This window comes from Mustela erminea, chromosome 1, assembly GCF_009829155.1.
Source record: "Mustela erminea isolate mMusErm1 chromosome 1, mMusErm1.Pri, whole genome shotgun sequence".
NCBI lineage: Eukaryota > Metazoa > Chordata > Mammalia > Carnivora > Mustelidae > Mustela > Mustela erminea.
The window spans coordinates 216962655-216987974 of NC_045614.1; the positions used below are offsets into that span (position 1 = coordinate 216962655).

Genomic DNA, 25320 nt, shown 5'->3' on the forward strand with positions numbered 1-25320 from the left:
TGCGCCCCCGGGGCGGCCGGGTCTCCGGGTCTCCGCCTCCCCGTGCCGGCGCCCCAGTGCCGCGGGGACCCCGGGCGCGCCGACCCCGGACGCGCAGACTCGGGGCCCGCCCGGGCCCGCCGAACACTGGCGCGGGGGCCGCGCGCGCCCCTTCCCGGAGCCCGGCTGCGCCCCGGAGCGCGGCCGAAATGGAGCTGATGAATGCAGAGAATCTCCCGGCGATGACGGTTATTCTGATGTCGGCCTGAGCACGACCCGGGGCTCCGCCGGCGTCCGACGGAGAAGGGCCGTGTCTGCGCCCCCGCGGGCGTTCATCGTCAGCCGGGGCAGGCTGCGCGACTTTTCCAGACTTCCCTTTAAAGTGGAAGGTGGCGCCATTAGGTCGTCCCCTTTGAGATCACCGACTGCTGAACCCCTGTAAAAGCTTCTTGTCTCCTTTTGTTTCAGGCTCACCCGCAGGTGGGGCGCCGAGGGGGCGGGGCCGGGCAGGTGGGCGGGAAGCACCTGGCCGCAGACCTGGCGCCCTCCCTCCCCTCGGGTCAGGGCTTAAAAATGAGCAGCGCGGCCGCGGGAGTCCTGGAATTCCCCTTAGGAATCCGGAGCGGGGGATCCAGTAAGCGGGCTGGAATCCGGAGGGCCCGGGCTGCTGAGTCACTTCCAGGCTGGGCGGCAGCCGGGCAAGGAGAAGTAACAGCTGAACTTGACCCTGGGTTTGCTGGAGCATCTAGTACACGTGTTTCCTGAACCCACAAAGGTGATGGTAAATACAGCTTCTGCCCTGGACCTGGGAGTGCCAGTGGAATTGAGTGCGGACCTTCACCCTCCCCGGGGACCAGGGCTTTCTCCGCACACACGCAGCCCTGGTTCCTTTGGGCTGCATTCGCCTGTGTTATGAAACACTAACACACTAAACACCATCGCTCATATGCTTTGCTCAACCTTTTGGGCTCCCGACCCAATGCAAGGAGACTGGGGACTAACGATTTTTCTCACAGCCTTGGGTTTTACTGGGTTGCTTATTTGATTTTGTGACGGTCGCGCTGACATTTCTGTAAACCGACAAAGGGACCTACAGAGTTCCCAAGTCTCTGAGGTTCGCTGGGCTAAAGGTAGAATGCACCGGAAGTCAGAGACGGTGGTGGGTAAGTCTCATCACCGTAAATTCTCTCTTACCTTTTCTGGGGGATTTGCTGGTATGGAGGGTAAAAACTTCTGCAGAGAAGGAAGCGCACATTTCTGATAACTGAGATGTCCTATTGTCGTGAACAGTAACCGCGCACGTTACTAACATAAGATCATACCATATACAAAAGTCTGGTTGAAAAGTGGGGGGCCCAATGGACGTGCAAAGGAAGCTTGAGGGTTTCCTGTTTCTAAGAGCTCGTCCAGAAAGTGCCTGTGTCTTCAGTGCTGTGCGCAGTGGGCCTTCTGGCCTAATCTGTGTCTGGTCCTGCTTCCCCTACGTCGTTAACCAATGTGCCACGTGCTCTGGGCCACAGCGCCCCACTTTTCCTGCCTCTCATTTTTACCAGGCTCGGAGAGGAGGACGGTCCCAATCCTCTTGTCTCTCTGTTCGCAGGAATGTTCTATGCGTCTTGATTTTTTTGGAACTGGGTATGTCTCAAGGGCTCCCCCTCCTGTTTGTCTCCAGACAGTTCTCTCGGGAGCCCCTCTTCAGGCGTTGTCGGGCACAACTGCTCTGTGTTTGCGCGGTCTTGCCCTGCACCGTGGCCCGTGCCAGGAGCCTACCTTGTCTCCCCAGGTGGGGGGAAGCGTTCCTGCACCCATCCTTCCCTCTGCGGCTTGGGCCTCCGTGCCCTTCTGCCCCCACGGTCCTGGCACGCAGCATACCATTTTGTGTTTTTCTTTTCCTCTGCTTCCTAATGGGGACTACGCCAGTAACCCCTGTCACAGGACAGCCCGGGCCTTGAGAAGATGGGACACTTGGATCGTCCCTCACTGAATGGAGCCCGTGTGCTGCCTCTGGCCGACCACTTAGGAGCAGGGGCTGCCTGCTGTTTCCTTGGGTGGGCGCAGCCTGGGACCTCGCCTTACGGCATCCTGGAGCGGCAGGCTGGCGGGCAGGTGGGGGCTTGGGTGGTGGGCAATCTGGAATCTGGGCCAGGCGAGGCAGCCTGCTCTTGGGTCCTGGGTCAACCCCTTATGAGCCAGGTGGCTTTGGGCCTTAGTCTCCACATCTGCAGAATGGGGTGAGGAGAGGGCCGTCGTCAGGGGGTTGGAGCGGGGAGTGGCTGAGGCTCACAGCCGGACGCATTTCAGTGCTGTAGGACAGACGGCCCACGTGCTGGCTGCTGGGCTCTTGCCCTTGGCTTCATCGAGGATCTTACTCACAAATAAGAACAATGATACCAGCGTGACTGTCTTCCTAGCAAACCACACGGGAAGCTCTCCTTACCATTCCCTTGTGGCTCAGAGCAGCAAGGTCCCCTGTCCCCGCAGCAGAGTGCCCTCCCTTACCCGGGACCCACGATCCGGACACCCTGGGCTCTCCGCCCTGAGAAGACCGTCGACCAGCACTGGGAGTGTGCCCAGGGGAATTTCTGTACTGTCCCTTCTCGAAGGCCTCCGGGCTTCCTGCTCACGGTTATTATCAGGACTGACCCCCATCATTTCAGAGAGGCAAGCAGATACCTTATTTAAGGCTCATGCATTTCCGTGTGTGAGCTAGGCAGAGGTTCCGTTATTTCTGGGGGGTCTTTCCAGAACGTCCTGCTCGCTGGCTGAGGCGGGTTGTGTCCCCGATGCTGTTGACACGGGAGCGTCTATGCTGCTGTGACAGGATGGAAATTTCCACCATAGGAACCGTGTTCCCGGCAACATTACACTTCAGAATTTGGCTCAGGCGCGAGGTTCATGTGGGTTATCTGACAAGGGTGTGAGATGTAATCAGGTGCTGGGCATGTTAGTCTTGTGGCTAGATTTTCATGGCTGCAAACTAGGGACGTTGTGCCCTCTGCTGGCGCACAGGCAGCTACGGTGGGGCCGGCGGCCTCTCAGGCGTGGGTGGTGATGGGCCGTGGTCTCAGCCCTCGTTCTTGCCTTTGCTGACAGTAAGTGTGAAATCCTGTTAGGCTGTAGTTTTTGTTAAAAAAAAAAAAAAGCATGTTCCCTCCTTTGAGTCATAAGTGAATGTGTAACAAGGCAGAGGTTAAGACGAATTGAATGATCCATGGGGCTTCGTGAGAATCTTCCTTTCTCCTTCTCTCTTCCTTTTAATAAAAGGACTGCAGGTCCGGCGCCTTCTAGCTATACACTCTCGGTGGAGGAGGGTTGGGCTTGGGAATGTGGGCTCCGGGATAAGGGCGTGTGTGTGTCAAAGCCCCGCTCTACCACCTACGACCCGGACAGCTGTGTTCCCGTCCTTCTCTGTGAAGGGCCATCGTCATGGCCACCACCGTCCACTCATCACACTGGATCAGGTAACTTCATCCATAGGAAACACCGTGCCCGACATGTAGTGTTGGCTTTGTTTGGTTTTGTTTTAAGATTTCATTTACTTGGAAGAGAGAGAAAGAGCTGGGGGGGGGGGTGGGCATACAGAGGCAGAGGGAGAGAGACAATCCCAAGCAGACCCGTCGCTCCGTGTGGAGCCGGACACGGGGCTCGATCCCATGACCCTGACATCACGACCTGAGCCAAAACCACGAGTTGGATGCTCAACCGACCAAGTCACCTGGGCGCCCCCCGCCCAGCACGTAGGGCTTAATAAACAGTAGCTACAATCCTTCTGAATGGTTCTGTATGTGATATAATAAATAATAGGTCGGATCAAAGCTGTTGGGTTATCATTCTAAAACTAAGTTTGGGGCAAAAATCGAGGCTTTAAAAAGTAAGGGCAGCCGACCTGGTTCATGGCGACGTTCAGGGACGTGTCCCAGCTGTGCTGGCGTGACCCTCCCCTCGGCCCCGCGGGAGAGTGGAGGGGAGCCGCATGCGACAGGCACAGTCACAGGTTCTAGGTCTTGTCTTGGAGGGAGGGCTGCGGCCTGGGAGGCCACCTTGGGCTGCAGGCGCCGGGTAGACCAGGTAGGCTGACGGCTTGCCTCGCCACGTCCCCAAAGCCGTGTGGGGCACCGCGTCCACGTCATCGATGATGGAACCCTGTAAGCGACAGGTTCAGAGTTCCTGCAGGGGCCGCGGAGACCCTGGCTGGGATGGAGGCCAGCTTGGCCGACCCCCACGTCCCTCCTCTTTGTCCTCGGTCCTACAAAGCAGATCCGGGGGCCGCCCAGGTCCATGGCCACATTTTGTCAACTCCCTACACGAAAATGTTGCCTTCCTTCACGCATGTGCCCTAAAGCCCTGTTTTCGGGGAGAATGAGACAGTGTGGTCAGAAGAGACTCTCCCAGGAGTGTGCACAGCTCTGGCGGGGGCCCGTGGCCCTCGCTCCCCCGCATGACCCGGGTGGGGGGTGAGAGATGGGCAGTGGAGGAGGGGTAAAGTCAGCCGCTTTGTCACCTGTGTCAGTGGAAAGCAGGGGGTCTGGGGGCCCGGGACAGCCTGGGAGGGCCACCTTCACCATCTGGCGTCCCTACACTCACTGTGACAGCTTCAGGAGTGACGGCCCCTCAAGACGCTGGGCAGCCGGTTTTCATGCAAACTCGTGCAAAATGGACATTCTTTGTTGTCCTGTGAGTGAGCTCGCTGTTACCTGAAAAGGAAGGACGTGTTGGGCCCGTGTTTCTGTTGGGGTTTTGAAAATCTACAGGGCTTTAGCGGGGTGGGACGAGGGTGCTGGGGCAGCTCCGTGGGCAGCACAGGGCCAGGCCCAGGCTTCTGAGCCGCACGTGGCCCGAGAGAGCCTCTCTGTCCCCTGTTCTCCGCTGGGGACCGAAAGCCCCCGTCCTCTGGGGCATCTCTGCAGGGAGAGCTGGCTTCAGGATGCTGCGTAAATTCAGCAAATTTATTATTCTTATTTGAGGGAGGACATGTTAGTTTGTCTCTTCATCTGATCTGGAGATTGGTATTTTAGCACGTGTGTGTGCGCGTGTGTGTGAATGCGTGTGCTCGTGCGCTGGTTTGAGAGATCATCTGCGCGGGATAGAGAAGGTAAGGTTTCCTCCTGCTTATGTGTCAAACCCAGATAAAGCCTTTATCTGTTGTGAGCTCTGTCGCTGTTGGGTCCCTGCCCTGGCCAGTTCCACCGTGAAACCTAGAATGAGGGCCCTGTGAAGGGACCTCGGTCTGCTGCAGGCTCCCAGGCACGGCCTCTAGTGGGACAATGAGGCCAGAGTAGACATGGCACGGGGTGGGGGTGGGGGTTGTAGGGCTGCAGGATGGGCTATCGGACCCCGAGCCGCTCCTCGCCCCTCCGGCGCAGGGCTCCGACATGAGCCTACCTGAGCCATCTGTCAGCATTCAGCAAAACTTGATCAGAACACCGTCACATTTCCAAAATCCCCCGCACCAGCTCTAGGGATTCAGTAAGAAACACGGCAGTTGGCACCGTCATCACCGCCCCAGTAATCGGCGCATCCACAGTCCTCCGAATCGCGTTCCTTCCGCGCTGCCATCCCCGTAGACGCCGCCTTCCTTTGCAATCCCCACTGCTTTTGCAGCAAAGACACTGAGCATCTTCCTTGAACTTGAGCGTCCTCCCGGGCTCACAGATGGTCGGTTCTGAGTCGCAGAATTGTAATTCGTGATTTTAAAAAATCCTGGGAGCACAGAGGGGGTCCGCATGGTTGGAGTGTGAGGGGGCGATCCCAAGGATTCTCCCCTCTGTGCGAAGGGCAGGGGCTGTCAGGATGATGTCCATTTCCTTGACACAAAATAGTTGATGCTGTAACAGTATCTCCGTTGGAAAAACCTTGCAAGAGCTGGCAGTGACCTTTACCACTGGGGAAGCACCTGTGCCCGCAGAAAGCCCGGAGGCAGAGAAAACCGCCGGCTTGCTGGCAGAGGTGGCGTTTCGGAGAGGGGAGTTGACTTGGCGAGAGTCACACCGGCAGGGACGAGTAGAAACCAGAGTGTGAACTCCCTCACTTCCTGGCCTGCCAGCTGGGGGTGACTTCCAAGTCGGAAGACCTGTGCCTGGCAGGTTCCTGGGTCCCCCAGTCATCGGCCCAGCCCTGCCCCAAAGGTGCAGATCAGCCCCCGCCTGGGAGCTGTGTTGGCGGAACCTGGGTCCCCCGGACCGCCTCTGGAGCTTGCACCGGTCTGTTCTGACGCCCTGTGCTTTGTGCCAGAGCGGATAGGATAGAGCAAACCTTGAGGATCAGAAGGGTTCTGGGACTTCATAGATGGGAAAGTCAAAGGAAATGCGATTTACGTGAAGACTTGAGCCTTTTATTGGCTTGTGGATAAGCTTGATTTATAGGGAAGCTGTCGGGTTGGGGTTTCGAAGTCATGAAGGTCAGGAGGGAGCTGGAAAGTGGCGTTCCTTTCCAGCTGACTTCAGGTGTCCCCGGCAGATAAAGGGGTTACCCGGGGAGGGGAACTGAAGCCCAGTTCCCTTCACGCCACTGTCCACCCCACACTCATGTGCACAGCGGGGTCTGTTCATTCGTGAGCCAGGCTTGCCGCGTTTCCCACAACCAGGCACTGAGGAGAGGCCAACTAGGGGACGGGAAGGGGTCAGGGCAGAGGACAGAGCAGAAACAAAGGCTGTGGGTGAGGCCAGGAGAGGCCCATGAGCCTAGCAGACACCTGGGGCCTCACCAGAGGCAGAGAAGAGGGAGCTGCTGAGGGCTCAGACGTGGCCAGGCCTGGTGGGCCTGCTGGGAAAACCAGGCAATTCAAGCATTTTCCTTAGACTTCCTGGGCTCCACCTGTCCTGGCGCACCTCCCCAGCCGAGCGTCCGGTGGAACTGGGGTGCGCAAGCCCCAGACAAACCCGTGCCCCCGCATCTTCTCCCTAGGAACATCCTGGAGTTAGGTCAGGGACGTGGCCCGGGCAGGAGAGCCCCAAGATCCAGGGCAGGTGGGGGAAGCAGCAGGCTAGCCGCAGGGGACAGGGGGCAGGGCACAGGTCACTGTTCCAGGGACAGTGACCCCGACACTGGAGTGGCTCCCGGCAGCCGCGGGTGTCGCTCGAGGTGAGTGTTTGGGCCACCCCGCGCTTCGAGGGAGTCCATGTGGGGACTTCCACGGAGGCTGCCTGTACGAGGCAGCTTCTTAGGGGGAGAAAGTCATCGATGGATATGAAACAGCTGTCCGAAGAAGGACGTATGGCTCTCGAGGCCTTTTCCACATGCGATACTGGCAGAACAATACGGCCGCTCTCATAAATTACCTGTGAACGAACCCTTGCATAAAGGGGCCTCAGTTCCTGCCAGAAATGTCCACGGAGCTGCGGGGTGGGGAGAAGCCTGTCAGGCAAGGCGTCGACTCCCTGACGGCACGGAATGGGCGGTCCCGTGAGCTTTTTTCCGTCTCTTTCTCATGATTTCTGCCACGGAAAGACATGTCGCCTGGAGACCCAGTGGCACATGCGGGCGCGCGTGCTGGCTGGTGTAACCTGTACACGTATGCTTGCATTTCTACGTGGGTATTTCTTTTCAAGTCAGGGAAAGGCTGGAAAGGTTCGCAGAAGCCAGGCTTCCAGAACACGAAGGCCCCGGGCTGGCAGAGTTTGGTTTAAGAGAAATCAGCTTTTGAGATCACACACCATCCCCGCCGCCTCCAAATTCATATCTCCTCTGCATACGTTGACTTTGTTCCGAGGGGAAGGTGATGTATGGTCGATCCGGTTGGTCCTAGAGCCTCCGCTTAGGATAAGTGAAGACAAGGGGGGTGGGGCAAAGCCTGCGGTCGTAAGACAGTAAACTTGACCATGTTTTTAAAACTACACTGGGAAAACCCCGTTCTATCTCCGATCAAGCAGGCATGTCTAAGGTAAGAGATGTGAGGCGCGCTACACTCTCAAGAACCAATCTCTCGCCGACGCCATTTTTGCTTCGTGGTGACTTTGCTTCCTTCCCCACCGGAGTGATTCTCAGCGCAGAAAATGTTTGAATTGTTGTCCCGGTCCACGTGACGGGATAAAGCGCGTACTCATCATGCAGCAAATTTCTTTTCTTTTCTAAAGATTTCATTTATGTATTTGACAGACGGAGATCACAAGTAGGCAGAGAGGCAGGCAGAGAGAGAGGGGGAGGCTCCCTGCTGAGCAGAGAGCCCGATGCGGGACTCGATCCCAGGACCCTGAGATCATGACCCGAGCGGAAGGCAGAGGCTTTAACTCACGGAGCCACCCAGGCGCCCCATCATTCAGCAAATTTCTTATGACTTTTATGTTACAAGCAAAGTATTTTTTTTTGAAGATTTTATTTATTTATTTGAGAGAGAGAGACAGTGAGAGAGAGCATGAACGAGGAGAAGGTCAGAGGGAGAAGCAGACTCCCCGTGGAGCTGGGAGCCCGATGCGGGACTCGATCCCGGGACTCCGGGATCATGACCTGAGCCAAAGGCAGTCGTCCCACCAACTGAGCCCCCCAGGCATCCCCACAAGCAAAGTATTTTCGCTAAGCGTTGGGGGCAGGGAATGTGGATACAGCATGGCCCTCGAGGAGTTTAGGTTTCCCTGGGACAGGGGTCATGGGGGGTGGGGAGATGTGCGGGAACGGTCCTGGGAACTGGGGGGAGCAGAGTGGGTGGGCATCAGTCCCACTGAGAAGAAGCTGGGGCGGAGGATGGATGGGTGATGAGCCCAGATCCCCAAAAGAGAAAGGGGTCAGAGCCGCCGGGACGGCCCCGCTGAGCGCCCAGCCGTGGGGCTGGAGGGCCTCTGGACCAGGCCGCGTGGCTAAAGTGCTGGCTTCCCACCTGCTGGCTGCGGGACCGTGGGAAGCTTATTTAGCTCTCCATGCCTCAGTTTTCTCATCTGTAAAGTGGGGGCATTAGAGTACGTCCCACGGAATCAGATACGTTAGTACATACATGTGGGAACAAAAGACAACACGGGGCCCAGCAAGCCCGGGGAAGCGCAGGCCGCTGCGGTCACCACCGGCCTGTCGCGGAAGCAGTTCCACATCCAGAAAGAAAGAAGCAGGAGGCCTGGGACCGCAGGGCAGTGAGAGACAGGACGGAGGGCTCCCGCTAAGAGAGGGCAGGTGTGCGCGTGTCCGGGACGTGGAGTAGGATTCTAACTGCTAGCCGAGGGACCTCGGACCGTCGGGGACAACGGGAAGGACCACGGGAAGGGAGACACCTGGAAGGAGCTGTGACGAGCCCCTCTTGGGCAAATCACCTTTCTCCCGACTGGCCCCACCCTGGGACTGGCCGGTGGTGTCGGCCACCCTGTGGGGGGAGCTGGCAGGGGCCCGGGGGAGTGTCATGCCTCAGGCCACATTTCGAAGCCATTTTAATAGCCAGGAGCCAGATTCAAACCCACTTTGCTCTCCTGGTCCTGCTGGGTGCCTCACTGGTCTCTGTTCTCCTGGGGATGCCCGTGGGTGTCCTGCCCAGAGACGAGGACTCTGGGCTGCCCAGGGCCTGGCAGTGGTGCCCAGACCCTGAGAAGCCACCTTAGGCTCCTGCAAAGGGCACAGAGGATGGGCACTGGGGTGTCCGGAGAACAAGTCCGTCTGTCCAGGGCCGCGCCCCGTCTCCGGCCAGCTCGGGAGTTCTCCCTGTGGGCGCGCACGGTCCTTACAGTTGACTTCTTGGGGTCCCACGTGCTGTTGGCACACATGCGTGTCTGTGTCGGAGTCTCCCGCGTACCCAGGGGTCCAGCCGCCTGCGGGGGACGCGAGGCCAGAGCCGGCAACAGGAACCCCGCCGCGGCAATGATATCACTAACACTCCGGCCGCCCGCGCGCTGCTGGGCTCCGTGCCCCACCGGACCCCGACGCTGGCGCCGAGCGGGGGGCTGGGTGGCCCTGTCCCCGCGGTGGAGGAGCCTGGAAGGACAAGCCTGGTGTCCGACCGGGTCGCCTCCAGGCCTGTTGCCCTGACTCACAAGGCGGTGAAGAGTTGACACGGGAGGAAACAGAAGAAAATGGTCCGGAGGCGTGGAGGAAGATGTTTGAGGGGAGGGAGGGGTGTGTCCCCTGAGACCCGGCCCAGCCCCGAGGCCCCTCGTTCTCATCTCGTTTCCTCTTCCAAGGAGCACCTGGTAGGTGTCACCCCCGATTTATAGAGGAGCAAACCGAGCCACACAAGGACACATTAGTTGCCATCTGATGAGCACGGACAGGCTTGGGATCTGACCTGTGGACGGCCAGCCTGGAAGCGTCGCTCTGTTCTCCGCTGGCCATGTGACTGGCAGGACCAGAATGGAGCCAGCGCAGAGAGGACATTCTCTGGGGTGAAGTGCCCCAGCCAAGGCACGTTTGGGGGAGCCCCGCGGACTGGCCTGGTGTGCGGGGACGGTTGAAGTACTTACTGGGTGATGGGAGGTGAGCCTAGAAGGGCCAGCTGCGGAAGGAAGGTCTTGAACCCGAGGCCAGAGCCCACGGAGTCGATCCTGGATGGAGATCATGGGGCCTCATCCAGAGGGGGCCCCAAGAGACTCGGGGTGCCCCCCGTTATCCCCGTGGGTGCAGAGGGCGCTGGGCTTTCTCTCATGAGACTGACTTACTCCATGAGACCAGTGGGGCCCTGTAGGCACCCGGTCAAGGACAACATCTCCAGGGCGGGTGCCCAGAGCAGGTCACAGGACAGGACCCCGGCTGAGCTGGGGGCAGGCACACCCAGCCATGTCAGAAGGTGTGGGAGGCCGGTTCAGCGGGCACGAGATAGTATAATGCCCGTTTCATGGTTTTCTTGTCCAAAGCCCTCTGCTCTAGGGCCCCTTTGGCTCATGTTAGGGAGAAAGGCCTTTGTCTGAGCCTTCGCGGTGTCCACATCCCACTGACCCGCAGGCCCAAAGCCCTGTGCACAGAGGAGCTGGACGCGCGCCCTCGGTGCCACGACTGGCTTCTGGGGGGCATGAAAAGGGAAGAGCCCTTTAGCGACTCTGCCGAGGGGCCCCCAACACCCTGCTGTCCTCCGAGGCTGTGGAGTAACTCGGCTCTGAGGGACAGGCAGGGGCCCGGCATTGTGCAGCGGTGTTCCACGGGGATGGGCTTGCCCCTTACTGTTGGGGCGGGAGGCCAGAGGGGCGGCCTGCCCTCCCCCGGGGTGCTCGCGGGGCACCGAGCGCCATCCCGCACGGAATCTGTGGACCCTATAGTTTAAAATCTTAGACCCGGGCGGGCAGAAAGAATGAGGGAGCTGCTTCAGCCTAGAGCCGGGCAGAGGTGGAGCCCAGGAGGGCCCTGGGCTGGGGCAGCAGACACACAGACAGACCGATGGATGTCAGAGGGACTTGGACCGAGAGGGAGACCACTGACCCGGGACGACGACACGGAGAGGCTCTAAGGAAGGAAGGTGGAAGGCCTCCCAAGCCGTGGCCAGGTGGCCAATTTGAGTCCATGAACGTCGTACCCCGAGGAAAGGCCTTCGAAAGCTTGGCACTTTGTCTGCTCTCCCGCCGCGGCGGGCGCGAGGCCCCGGGAAAGCCAGTCATGGTCAGACAGGTCACGGCGCTGCTCTGAAGCTGGACCGGGCGTGCTGCCCCAGCACTACCTGGAGTGGTAGAGGGGAGGCCATGCCATTTCCATGGTTTGGGGACACATGCCATTTCCATGGTTTGGGGACACATGGTAACGTCCTCCCGTCACAAGTGACTCTCGCTCAGTCCTGGCTCACGTTACGATGCCCAGCTCCTGCCGTCACCGTCAGTTCAAAGTCGTCCCGGTGTTTCAGCAGGTGCGCAAAACGGGAGAAGGAGGTTTGCCTCCTTAGTAGGGAAAACCCGCACAGGGGGTGCGAAGGCCCTTGGGCATCCGAGGGAAGGACCAGGCAGGGTAAAAATGAAATGGCCAGGTGCATGGAATATGGACTTTGGTCCTTTTTGTGTTGAGGTTGCTCTTGGAGAGGGAGGAGGAAGCGTCTGGAGAATGAGGGTCAGTTTTCAACAAGAGTTCCTTTTAGTTTTGGGGCCGAGAGTAGGAGGGAGGGGGGAGGGGTGAAGGGGAGGGGGGAGGGGGTGAGGGGGGGGAGCAGGGAGCTGCGCAGCCAGGCTTATCTTACAAACACCGGCATCCAGAGAGGAATCAGAGCGTGGGCGCGGAGAGCAGGTCGCCTGTGGTCTTGGGATGAGCGCGGTGTGACAATTGGGGATTATTTGGTACCTTACTGGCACTTTGGGCATCATTTGAAAAATCAGAAGGATTTTTTTTTTCTTCATTGTTCTAGCCAGGTTTAGAAGTGTGTGAAAAAGACCAGTTCTGCTTTTAGAAGCACAAAAATAACACCTGCTTCGTGCCTGACAGGCAGCTGGAAATGACTTCCATCTGATTCTCCGGCGTCGGCGCTGGGGCAGGGGCCGGCGTGGGCGTGGGGGTGTGTGTGTGTACATGGTGTGTGTGTGTGTCTGTGTGTTCTGGGGCTTGGGGCATGTGCGCGTGTGTGTAACGGGTGTACGCGGTGGACGGGGCGCGCGCACATAGATGGGATGTACGCGCGTAGACAGAGCGCGCGCATAGACGGGCGCGCACACATAGACGGGGCGCGCGCACATTCCTGGGTGCACAACGAGGCGCGCACATTCCTGGATCCTCACTACGAGGGTTCCTGTGGATACGAATTACCGAGGGGGCGCAGGAAGTTGAAATGGAATCCGGATTTAATGTGTGAGCCTCTCACTCACCACACAGGCACGGGTGTCTAGAAATCAGGGAGTGACTCTCTGAGACACTGATCGTTGTCCTGTTTGTTTCGTGCTGTTCTCTCCCTTGGCCCCCGCGACCCTCGGCCTCCAACTCTGACATTAATTCCCTCCCAGGGCTGTCAAGCCACGGAGCCAGATTTGGTGACCTACGCAGAGGGCTTAGCCCCCACGTGGCCCGTGACAGCTATGTGGGGAGATGCTGATGGTCACTGGCTGGACGCTGTCTGTCTCCCCCCCGGGGTCAGTGAGGTTTTCAGCTCCTGTGCATGAGTCCACGGAGGACCGTGGGCACCGTGTGCTGGGCTCCAGGCGCGGTGGCTGGGATGGAGAGCCTCACCGGCTTGTACCTCTGTCCTCGTGGCCTGGTGGTGGGGTCTGTGTCCAGCCACACTCACGCTGTCCGACCCCATAGCTGTTCTAGCGGGAGAGCATCTCAGAGAATCCCGTGGGATATTAACAGTGACACCATTGCCCATCCCTGAAGTCATGTGGGTCATGGGGGCCACAGCCACCTGTAGCCCTACCGGGCTCAGTGCTCGGAGCCACTCTGACACCAAAGCCAGACCAGAGACCTCATGGGAATGGGTTTAAATTAGGGGTGAAGGAGCGTTTCACCCACTCTGGGATGTGATGAGCCTCGCCATGAACGGTGCCCGGTCCAGAGAAGCCTTCCTGCACCGTGGGAGTGAGGCTCTGGGCACTGTGCTAGCGGAGGCCCTCCTGAGACTAAAGCCTCCCACGGAGGGAGCACGTGCACGTGGGCCGAGCCCACTGTGAGGTCTGCATAGACACGACAACGCTGGCACGCGCGGGAAGCATGTACACTCCAGAGGTGACGTGAGCCGTCAGAGCGCGGCCTGCACCAGCCCCCACCCCAGAGGGCAGAGGACCTCTCTGTGCCTCACCCCCCCCCCCCCTCCATCTTCCCACGGACTGGCTCTTCCTGATTTCTGAACTCTGAGGATGTTCTGGAGCGACTCGGTGCTAACCAGATCACGCAGGCTTGGGACTGGTGCCATTTCTGTGTCCTGGGACATCGGCGTTGACCTCCGTCAGGCGGGTAGGAAGGTATGACTGCGTTTCCGCCTTGTGGCAGAGAGGACAGCGTCCGTGGGACCCAGTTGTGGGGAATGGGGGGGTGGTTTGCGCCTTTGTTGGTCAGAGGGACCGCACGCCAGGGGGGCGTGAGTCTTGCCTGGCAGAGCGAGCACATGTCTATGTAGCTCTAGGATTCTGGGAGATCGCGGTGCAGAACTTTACCTCCGAAAAATACAGAGAATAAAATCACGTATTGATTTAAAAAATAGCCAATAACCTGTTCATTTCCTGGCTCTTTCTAACTTGCTTGTGGCCAAGAACATCTCTATGAAGTGAGAGCCCTGCTCAGTCTGAGAGAAGAGGCTGTGTCAGGCTCTGCACGGTGGTGAACTTGGGCCCGACACCGGCCGTGAGTGAGGCTCCTGTCGAGGGGATTTCCCGTCTTAGGAGCCCGTGGCCGTTTCCGTGGGAACTGCGTGTGAGCCGCAGCCACCATCTGGTTGTCTAGGGAGAGACGTCTGCACGTGGCTCACATCTAGAGGCTTCTAGTGCCAGAGGGGTTTTATCCTGGGGAAACCGAGGCCGGGACGGGTGGGCGGCCTTTCCCCGTCCTCGCTTTCCTGGTCTCGTTTGATGACGCAGAGTTTCATCTGCTCCCTGAACCTTGTTATGAGAAGTCCACACTGCGATGTGTTCTGACCAGGTTTTGTGCCAGGTGGATGACCCAAGGAAGTCAGAACGAGCCTGGATAGAAGGACTCCCTCTGGAAGGGTGGCCCGATGGCAGCACACATCTCTTCTAGAACAATCCAGGGTTTCTGTCTCACAGGGCAGACCGTCCGTCAAGCCGCTGCTTATGAAGGCTTAGGGGGAGTCCTCTTCGAGGGGCGCAGGTGGGGCGTGAGCGGGTGTGAGCAGGGCGGGGCTGAGCGTGCGTGTGTCCGGGGGTCGCTGGAACAGATCGCTGCGCACTTGGAGGCTACAGACGACACATGTGCGTTGTCTTCAAGTGCCGGGTGTTAGGAGTCCAGACTCGGGGCTGTGCTCCTTCTGGAGGCTTCCAGGAAGCATCTTCTCCTCGGCTCTCCCAGCTTCCAGGGTGGCCCTTCTTGCCTTGCGGCCCCTCCCCCCATCGTCAAAGCCAGCAGGTGCCGTCTTCGGCTCGCGGGTCCCCGACCTCTGCATCCTTGGTCGTATCTCCCAGCACTGCCCCTGCCCTGCCTGCCTCCCTCTTCCTTTAGAAAGAGGGATCCTGCCTGGATAATTCGAAAGAATATCTCCGTCTCAAGATCCTTAATTTAATCCCATCTGCCAAGTAACACAGATTCTAAGGAATAGGGTGTGGACATCTTTGGGGTTAGTATTCTGTCCGCTACGGGAGCGGGCACAAATCCCCATCCTTCCCTGCCTCCGCCGTCCTGTATCCCTCCCCCTCCCCCTCCCCATCCCCCCCATCCTGCCTCTCTCCATACCTCCATCCACCCCGAGTTCTCACCCCAACCCCCCAACACTCAAGGCCTGAAAAACCCCCAGGGCAGGTGGGGATTGCTTTGAAGGAACACGCTTCTGTGGTACCTCGGTGAGCTTTGGAGACATGAACTAGAACCTTCTGTCAGAGAATGGGCCCTGAAGTCACCTTTCCTTGTGCTCCCATGCAAGTGGGGCCCCTGATGGCAGCTGCCCTGAGGGCCCGTGAGGAGGTGGTCCCTGTGGGTGACTCTGGAGATGGTGGCCGGGTGCCCCCCTGCCCCCCAGCAGCGTGGCTTCCTGGCTAGGATGAATTCTGGCAGCGACGGGGAGCAGCAGCCCTGAGGCCGTCCATCAGCGAGCATTGACAGGCCGTCACCCCTCCTCCTACGGAGCTGGGGCTGGCCGGCGCCCACCTGGCCCCTGGGTGACGTCCCACCCCTCGGCCCCTTCCTGTCAGAGCTGCGTCCCCCAATCTCCCCCGGAGCAGGTGCAGCCCCTCCCTTACCTTGCCTTTCCTCCACCTTGCGAGCACACCTGCCCGACAGACGTGACGTGGAAAGAGCCCAGCTGCCCGGGTGCCAGGGCGAACCCCACCCCGAAGTTCTCAGGGCAGGTTCACAGCCTGCGGCACCTGCTCCGTTCCTAGTAAAGTGTCTGGGGATGTGACCACGCCCAGCGGTCCGGTGGCAAAACCGCAGAGCCCGGCGGTTCCCATTCTGCGTGGGGCGGCCGCCTGGGCACGGTCGTGAGTGCGGAGCCCCCTGTGGCTCTCCCTGCAGGCTCCACACGCCACGACGGCCTGTCCCCAGTTATGTTTGCGGTGGGCCTGTTTCCCGGAGGGCTCAGCGTGCTGAATGGTCAGGATGGCACTTGACCTTGGGACAACGGCAGATCCAGCCCGGCTCTCCCGTCTGCCACCCGGCCCGGCCTGGCCCAGGGGGACAGCGTGCCTTGGCTTGGTTCGGCTCCAAAGCCAGACCTGGGGTTGGCTCACCAGCCGTCGCTTCTGAAGCCGCAACTCGGGAAACCAAAGCCAAGGGACCCGGTGGCTTGCGGGAGTTTGCGGGACAGGCTGCTTACTGTTTTCTGCAGGTGACCAGGGTCAGGGGCCTAATGGGTCCCCGAGAGCTCAGACGGCAGGGCCCGGTTTGCCGGTGCTGTCCGCGGGGAGCCGAACCGCCCTCCCCTGCTGCCCCTTCTCGCTAGGCTGGATGGCGGCGGGAGGCAGGCGGCCTCAGGGAGCACCCATTCCGGTCAGAGGACGGGCACCTCCCGCATGCACCCAGGGGTCTGGAACAAAAGCCAGGGTCCTCCCCCCGTGACCGAACACCCTCCCGCACCCCACAATTGAACAAAGCACCTGAAGGCTAAGGGAGGCTTTGACCCGCTCAGAGCTGTTGGGATGCACATGGGGATTTTGGCCTTAGATCCGGAACATGACCTGGGTGGGGGGCATCCCTGGCCTCCGGAGATGGCGGATTTAGTCTTTTGAGGAGGGAAGGAATGTCCTGGCTTCCGTTCTCTGAGAGGAGTGAGTCTCCGCCCAGCAGACTGAAGGCACTTTTCCTGAGTCCGGCTGACCTTGACCGTGAACAGGAGATGCCGCAGGTCCCCTCACCTCTCCGCCCCGGTCCTGGCCAGGGCAGACGCTCCTGCCCCGGAGAGAAGACACTTCCAGGTTAGGCAGCGTGGTGGGAAGGTCATTCCACTGCTGACCTGCTGTGTGACCGTGGGCAGGCCATGAACCCTCTCTGAGCCCTTGCTTCTCGTCTGCAGCTTACAGGGAAGAACCTAGTGCTGGGCTTGCGGGGGGGCACAAAGGGGAAGATGTGTGCGCGCTGGTGCTGGACTCGCCCCGAGCACACCCAGTGCGGACACGTGCCCGGGAGCCGGGCTGCTCCCCGAGTGTCTCCTCTAAGGGCTCCTTCCTACAGAAGGAGACATCTGTGTGCCCCCACTCAGCCGAAATGATGTTGCTGTGTGTTCTCTGAACCTTGTCGGTGCGACAAACACTGCGTCCCTCCAAAGCCCCGCTAACCTAGGTCCCGGGCCAGAGCTTGCCAGCGTCCCCTGACTTGGGAAGACCCGGTGTCCGAGCAGGGTTCCCGGCCCGTGAGGAAGGCACCGGACAATGTCCTCTCTGTTTATCTCTCCTCTCCTGTCTGGGTTTTGCTTTGGCTCCTGGCCTGTTTGGGGGATGGGTTGCACCCTGTGTGGCCCGGCACCTCGTGGTTTCTGTCCCTGGGATCCCCGGGGCGTCATGACCCCAACCGGAGGCCACAGGACAAGCATTTGTGTGAACAAGTGTCCACGGCACACGGGGGGAGGAAGCCGGCGGCCCCTCCACGGTGCCCAGAGCTGGGTGCGGGGGTGGAGCCCCTGGGCGGGAAGTAGGACAGGGGGTTGGGGTGCCTCCCCTCCGTTTCGTATTTCTAGAAGGGGACACGCACAAGGCTCTGCAGGCAAGGACAGTTTCATGACATGAAGACAGAGTTGTGCGCAGGTGGGACCCCCTCAAAGCCCACTCTAAGGGGGTTCCCGGCCCCCCAGCACCACAGGAAGGTCTCCACCTCCAAGTGGGCACGCAGACCTCTGCAGGTCCGGGAGGAGGACAGAGAGGTGACGTCACCTTCCACCGTCGCTTTGACATTCTTCTGTCCCCAATGTGTGTGTGTGTGTGTGTGTGTGTGTGTGTGTGTGTGTGTGTGTTTTCTAAAGAAAAGCAGGTTCCTGAGATTAGAAGAGGCACAGCCCTGAGCCCGGTCCTGCCCCGTCTCGGCTGCCTGGCGCGTGCAGGCCCCACATGAGGACCCCTCCTGTCCAGCATGCCGCAGCCCACCTGTCTTTTCAGGCTGCTCTGGGAGCCAGCAGAGGCACGAGTCTGGAGCCTCCCCGGCCTTGTGGGACTGGGCCGTGTGCTGGTGCAGCCAGCCCGGGGGTGCCTGGGCAGACTCCCCGTGCCCGTCGCTGGCTGTAAATGATAAGACCCCAGGCTATACCGCAGGAGGCCACCTCTTGCCCTGAAACGACCTCTGCTCCCACAGCTCCTAGGGTGGGCTTCCTGGCAAGCTGTCCCTGGACATCGCAGCCTGTGCCCCCCAGTACCCCGAGACAGCCTCGGATGCTGTCACAGGATTCCCCGTGGGCGCAGCTCCGAGGAAGGGACCTCTCAGAGCCCCAGGGTGCGGGGCTATCCCCAGGCCAGGGGACTGCCCTTGGCCTCCAAATGACCGATGGTCATCTCGTGGTCATCTCGGGGACCCATCTGCACCCGCAGGCGGTTCCTGATTCCCAGGTTAGCAGCCTAAGAGAGGGTTTGCTCGTGAGTAACCCCGACCCTGACCTGAGCCGCCAGGAGGCCCGCAATGAACGCACAGATGCCTGCCGGGCAGGAGCGCTCCCTCAGTGATGTCATACAGGTCCCCGTGGCCCGGGCCCCAGGCTGCCTGCCTAGAGCCCCTGCACCAGGAGCTTGACCTTGCAGAGGAGAAAGCCTCTGCTGTCCCCCGGCTTCTCCACGTGTCTGCCCACCGAGGGGCAGACACACTCTACGCTTTGGGGGCCGGGCCCCTCCCCGCACTTTTCTCCCTTGGCTCTGGTGCCTGTTTGCTGACCGGAGTCACCTGCGTCCCAGGGGCAGGCGTGTGAGCTCCTCCTCCAGACTCCGTGCGCGCCTCGTTCCTCGGCCCCCTTCCCACCCGGCGACGCCAGCCCTCCCCAGGCGACTGTCGCTCTGCGTAATGAGGCAGATCGCTGGGCGGCAAGCTTCCTGCCTTCTGCTTCCGCTCCTCTCTGCCTGATGAAACTAGTCCTTGGGGACGCCCCGTCCAAATCGAGGCGGCACCTGGCGACAGGCGGGGTGCGGAGGGGTCCTGCCTGCAAAAGACGAGAGACTGCCGGGCGAGAGCTCCCCAGGCCCGCGCAGGTGCGGGGGTGCAGGGAGCACAGGGTCAGTGGCCCGGGAGAAAGTCTAGAACAGGGGGCTCCATGGAAGGCGTCACCACCCCTTGCACCGCTGGGTGTGGGAGGTCAAATAGGACTGTGGTCCTTGGAGGGCCTCCTCGGACGGCGTTTCTCAGGACCTGAGAGAATGTTCCGGAACCAGGAGTCGCTCCCTGTGGGTGCAGTTGCTCCGGTTCTGCTGTATCTCCTGGAAGGAAGGTTGACGGGGCTCGCTGTGCCCCAGGACGGGTTTCCCTTTGACGAATCTCTGGGACGGAGACTTGGCAGAAATTCAGAGCAATTCGATGTGGCTGCAAAATAGTAAACCCTCGATTATTAATTAATTAGCACTACTTTAATTATAAGATAATGACATGCGTCCATTTTACGATGAATAATTCATGTATGTATAAATGATAAATACACGAGATAAGAATCATTCAATTAATAAAGGCATTTGCTTACAGTCACGGCACGGGGGAGGGGACACGACCAGTGGCCTGGCCCCGGGCTGAGATCTGTTCACCCTGGCTGTGGGGTCCTGGGGTGGGGGGAGCACCTGCCTCCTTGGTCCTAGGTGAGGCGGCTTCCCCAGAGGCCACAGAACCCGCATGTGAGCGGCCCGTGAACCCCGTGGGGACGCCCACGAGCCGGGAGTGGCTAAGGGAACCCACGGGATGCTGAGGAGGTACGGAGGCCGACATCCTTTCCCAGAACTCGGCGTTTACACACGTGTGAAAAATCTTTTCACCTCCATTGTGTCATTAGCGTACCTGTGCGCTTGCCCCCCCTCCCCGCGCCACAAGGGGGTCAAGCCCACGCCCCCCGCGGTGGCTGGAAGGAGTGTGATGTGCTCTCTGCAGGATACAAGACCCTCCTGAAGGGGATCTCCGGCAAGTTCAACAGCGGGGAGCTGGTGGCCATCATGGGGCCCTCCGGGGCTGGGAAGTCCACGCTCATGAACATTCTGGCCGGGTACAGGTGAGGACACCTGCCGCGGAGAAGGGGGTCTCGCCTGTTGTTGGCCTGGGGCAGCCACCAGAAAGGCAAGGCCCCCCGGGTCTGTCCTGTCATTTGTAAGTTCTGAACGGACTCCGGCGAGGCCTGTGGGGTTGAGCGTGAAGGGGTCTTAGGATAGGAGGGCTCGGTCGGCTCAGCGTCTGACTCTTGATTTCAGCTCGGGTCATGATCTCAGGGTCATGAGATCGAGCCCCGTGTCAGACTCCGGGCGCGTCGGGGGGTCTGTTTGAGAGTCCTCTCTCCCTCTTCCCACCCCACCCTTTCTCTAATTTAAGGGCAAAAAAAAAAAAAAAAAGATTGAAAAAACCATAAGGTAAGCTGCAGGAGAACCGTGAGGCTGGGCCGGGGGCACCCGTGCTCTAGCCTGGGCCTGTGTCAGCACCCGAGTTCCTCCAGCATCTCTCCTGGGGCAGCGGCTGGAGAGGGAATCTTCCCACGTGTTGAATTCCCCTCTTAGAGCCGGCGGTCGTCTGCTCTCGGGTTCCCACTTGCCAACGTTAGCGAATTCTGCTAACACTAGCAATGCTTTCATCTCCTGGAAGAGAGGACAGCTGTCACCCCTTCCCTCACGCCCTCTGAATTACTCTTTAATCCCAGAAATTAGGATTTTTTAAAAACCTCCCATATGGCAGTTTTCTGCCGTTGAATTCACTTCAGAAGTTTGAGGCCAAGGCTCCGTGTCACGGGGGTGCATGGCAGGGGTGGGGACAGGGAAGGCCACTTTCAACACAACCACACCCATAGCCACTGCCTGGCCTGGGGGTGCTCCGGCAGCCTGGGGCCGCTGACTGCTGCCTGGAGGTGCCTGGGCCCAAGCCTGGCTCCCAGGGCAGCTGCGGGATGCCAGTGCTTGCCCTGGAGGAAAGAGCCCAAGGTCGCTGTACGGGCCAAGACAACTTGGAAGCCAGAAGTGATTTCGCTGGTCGCCACAGCCCCTTGGTGTCTCTGTGCTATGGGGCATCTAGGAGGCGGGTCCTTCGGGGAAAGCCTGCCCCCCCCCAGATCCCCCAGGGGCTGGCATGACGCACGGGGAGAGCACAGGGAGGCGCGGTGCACAGTGGGGGAGGGGGAAGCGGAGAAGGTGGTTGGCGTCCCCCGACCTACTGCATGAGGGGACAAGGAGCGTCCCCTGGACCGCAGGGATGCAGGGCCTGGCCCGGTCCTCCAGCCCCCTGTGCCCCGGGAGTGAACCCTCTCGGGCCTCGGGAACTGGTTCTGAAGAGGGCGGCCACCCCCTTGGCTGCAGAGTCCTGGCCTTGGGGGCCTTCGGTGTAGCCTTGGCGACTCACGAGATCATCCGAAGCCCAGCAGAGTCAGGGTGTCTGTCCAACCCCGGGGGCCACAGGTGGGAGCCTCCATGCACATGTCCGCCCTTTGGTCGCTGTGCCTACAGGTCTGGCCCCCCCCATCACCACCCCCAACATATTCTCCACGCCGCTCCTCCCCGCACGTCCTGGAGCTGCTCTGAGTCCCCCCATCCTTCCGGCCCCCTGGCATCCCTGCCAGAACCGGTCTGCGGGGCAGCTGCTGGGAGGGGCCGCCCCTGCCCGAGGCCCGGGAGGAGGAGCTGACCGTGCGCTGCGTGGGCTTTGCAGGGAGACCGGCATGAAGGGAGCCGTGCTCATCAACGGCCAGCCGCGGGACCTGCGCTGCTTCCGGAAGGTGTCCTGTTACATCATGCAGGACGACATGCTGCTGCCGCACCTCACGGTGCAGGAGGCCATGATGGTGAGTCCCCTGCCCCCACCCGGCCTCCCTTGGCAGAGCAGCGCCCTGGGTTGGGCCCGGGGACCCCATGGGCCACCTGCACGCTGCCAAGTGTGGCTCTGATGCTGGGCCTGCTGTTGGGACAGCATCCTTGAGAACAAACTCCCAGCACCTCCTGTTCTCCTGGACTCGGGATGGCAAGGTCATGGGCAAGTTTGGGAGAAGGTTATGGCCCCACCTTCTGTGGCCAAGATCCTCCTACCCGTGGGCCATCAGCTGCCTGACTTATCTGTGGCTCTCGGCCTGAGCTCCCCAGTCTGACACCTGAGTTGGGGCCCTGAGGGTCTGGTCTTCGGTCCCCCCTGCCAGCCGGGGTCACGGGGGAGGGAAACCAGCCCCTGCTGCACACCCCCGGCCTCCCAGGCCCCAGGGCCCCCTCCCAGGCCCCTTTGTAAGCACAGAGCTCACACAGTCACCAGCGGTGTGGCCGTGAGCCCGGGCGCCTGCACGACGGGGTCTGGGGCAGCCTGGACGTCGTATGCTCGGGCCGCTTGCTTTCCGGCCTTTTCCTCGCCCACTGCAAAAGACAGCGCCCGGGCTCCAGGCCCTCCCCGTTCTCAGCTGCCCTGCCTTGTGCCACGGTCAGTAAATGAGCGTCTGCCTTAGTTTCCCTGCCAAGAGAGGTCTTGCCCTGTGCTCTGACCTGGACGGGGCAAAGCGTCCTCTCTGCCCGGTTGGAGAGGGGCTGCCCGGCCTGTCATCCGAAGGGTTACTCCCGGGGATTCTTATCTCAGCAAAGGGAAGTGGGGTAGGATGTCGGATGCGCAGTCTGCCCCCAGCCCTCTGCCCCCAGCCCTGTGCCCCCAGCCCTGTGCCCCCAACCCTCTGCCCCCAGCCCTGTGCCCCCAGCCCTGTGCCCCCAGCCCTCTGCCCCCAGCCCTCTGCCCCCAGCCCTGTACCCCAAGCCCTGTGCCCCCAGCCCTCTGCCCCCAGCCCTGTGCCCCCAGCCCTGTGCCCCCAGCCCTCCGCCCCCAGCCCTCCGCCCCCAGCCCTGTGCCCCCAGCCCCTCTGCAGGCTGTCCTCATCCTGTCCCTGGGACTGAGTGTTCTGGAGGGGAGAACTCTCCACCGGGCTGGGCCTCGCCAGCAGACCCAGCTTGGGACCCCTAAGAGCTTATCCTGCCTCTATGTGACCTTTTGGACCAAGGCACCGGGGGCTCAGCAGGGGTTCAAGTAGAAGAGCTTCAGAAAAAAGGTGTGCGCCCTCCAGGCACAGCCAAGAAGCCATCTGAGAAGACAGCAAGCGTCCCCGGCATTTACGCTGTCCTCTCCCGGGCCCTGCCTTTGTTAAGCCGAGGCGGGTGGGAAGCCCACGCCCCTGAGGGGTGTCCCCCGTCATGTCAGCGTGAGGTTTGCCCTTCTGACCGCCTCTGTCCTGCCCCTGCCCCTGCAGGTGTCCGCGCATCTGAAGCTCCAGGAAAAGGACGAAGGCAGGAGGGAGATGGTGAGTGCGCTCAGGCCGCAGGGTGTCCCCAGATGCGCGAAATCCATCTGGCAAATGCGTGGGGAGGGACTTTAGGGCACTGGTTTTGTTTGCTGGTTCGTCACCTAGGTTTCTGTGCTGGGGACAGTGACATCTCAGGGTGCGTTCCGGCCTGGCAGCTGGGGGTCCAGCAGGGGCCTCCTTGCCCTGAGACTTACAGATCTCGGCCCAGCCGCCCGCCAGCAAGGACGCAGCGGGAAGGCTTAGGTGGCCGGAGCGCACCAGCCTCGACGGTCAACCAGGCGCGAGATCTGCCCCTTTTGGCACTCAATATGCTTTATACCCTGTTGTTGTTGTTGTTTTATAAAACACTAACAATGAAGACGGTGAGTCATTCCCTTAAAAATAACCAGCCTCCACCCACACACACTCACAAGAAGAAATTTGGTTCTTACACATTATTAAGCAGCTAAAAAAAAAAAAAAAAAAAAAAAAAAAAAAAACGAACAAGTTTCCAGGTTGCTGGAGACCTTCTAACCCTCTGCATCGCCCCTCCCCTGCTCCCCCAAAGCCCAGGGCCCAGGTACAGGGAAGCAGCCCCTGCGGGCCGGGAAGCCCCCCGCGGCCTCCGTGGCCCCCGCAGCCCCACACGGCTCCATACAGCCCCGTACAGCAGGCAGGACCCATTTATGTTCACTGCCCATCTGCGGCAACTCAGCTTCCCTCCCCCACTCCACGGCTAGCTTGGCACTGGTGGGATTTCCACGTGAGAGCAGAGTTGGGTGAAATCCCACTCGTGCGCGACACCATCTCGTCTCCTAAACCCTTGGAAAATGAGGGTCCGGCAGCAGAAGGAGGAGAATCGACAGGGTTACCCCAAGCGGTGCGACTTGCCTCGTTGCCGTAAATCAGAACCGTGCGGCGAGCCCAGTGAAGAGACATTAACAGCAATTCTGTTCACGGCGTCAATTCCCTTTCTTGTGGCGCATAATCGTGAACGTGATGTAAATGTGTCAGGAAGACAGTGCTGGGCGTCGCTGGGGCTCCCCCCGTCCCCTGCACCCCATGGCCCAGCCACCACCCTTCAGAACCGTCGGGATCGGTCCGGGAATCCGGGGTCAGCCGCCCTGCGCGGGCAGGAGAGGGGCACACGTCCCCGTGCTGCTGGGGAGCTTTTAGTCTGCGGGCCAAAGGGAAGAAATGGACTCCTGGAACCCAGACGTCGCAGGGGTGGGGACTGCGCCGTTGGGTGGCCGCTCAGGGTCTTGGGGAGGCCACTCTGCCTGCTCTAGCAGAAGGGACGGGGCGAGACTGTCTTCTTGGGAGGGCGAGGAGATGTCTCCAGTGGGCCACGCTGTGTGTATGTCCTGTAGACGCCGGGCCTGAGCCGTGGAAGGAGACAGGCGTGTGCTGTCTCAGCTGTGTTTACAAGAGCGAAGGGCTCAGGTCAGCGAGGGTCTTCTGTGCGGGCTGTGTGGCTAAGCCCCCCCGAGGGAGGGACAGCCTTGGCCTGTCTCTGGATTCGCTTGCTGCTGGACTGAGCACGACTTGTGAGGCATCCCCATGGGGCCTGGAGCTGCTCGTTGGTCCCGCACACGCTTCTCACCAGAAGCCCCCGTCCCAGTCCGCAGCCAAGTGTAGGCCCCCCTCTCTGAAGAAAGCATCCACAGGACCATGTGGTTATTTCAAGGAAGAAACAGCGGCGGAGTGTCTGCCCTGACTCATTTCCCTTGAACCTAGGCTGAGGTTTTTTGTATCTCGTGGAAACAATAGAATGGAATGTTCTAGTAGGTAACAGAGTGTGTTGTGGACAGCCTTCCTTGGTTCCCAGAAAAGCAGCCTCAGCCCTCGAGGGTTCCCAGCAAGGGACTTGTTCCGGAGCGAGGTCCCCCAGGGCTGGGACATTGTTCTTTCTGACCAGTGTTAAAACAAAACCGACCTACAGAGCCTCCCTCTTGAGAGGACGCTGGAGAAGCAGGCAG

General features: G+C 60.3%; 1 protein-coding gene across 4 annotated transcripts in view; it reads left to right on the forward strand.

Annotated features, from left to right (window-relative positions):
• Positions 1-25320, forward strand: part of ABCG1 (ATP binding cassette subfamily G member 1) — a 66167-nt gene that overhangs the window by 28292 nt on the left and 12555 nt on the right. For all 4 annotated transcript variants that reach the window (XM_032355966.1, XM_032355975.1, XM_032355948.1 and 1 more), the window contains 3 exons: positions 19993-20110; positions 21745-21877; positions 23309-23359. In XM_032355966.1, coding sequence (XP_032211857.1) covers positions 19993-20110; positions 21745-21877; positions 23309-23359 — 302 coding nt within the window. The remainder of the gene's footprint in view (positions 1-19992; positions 20111-21744; positions 21878-23308; positions 23360-25320) is intronic.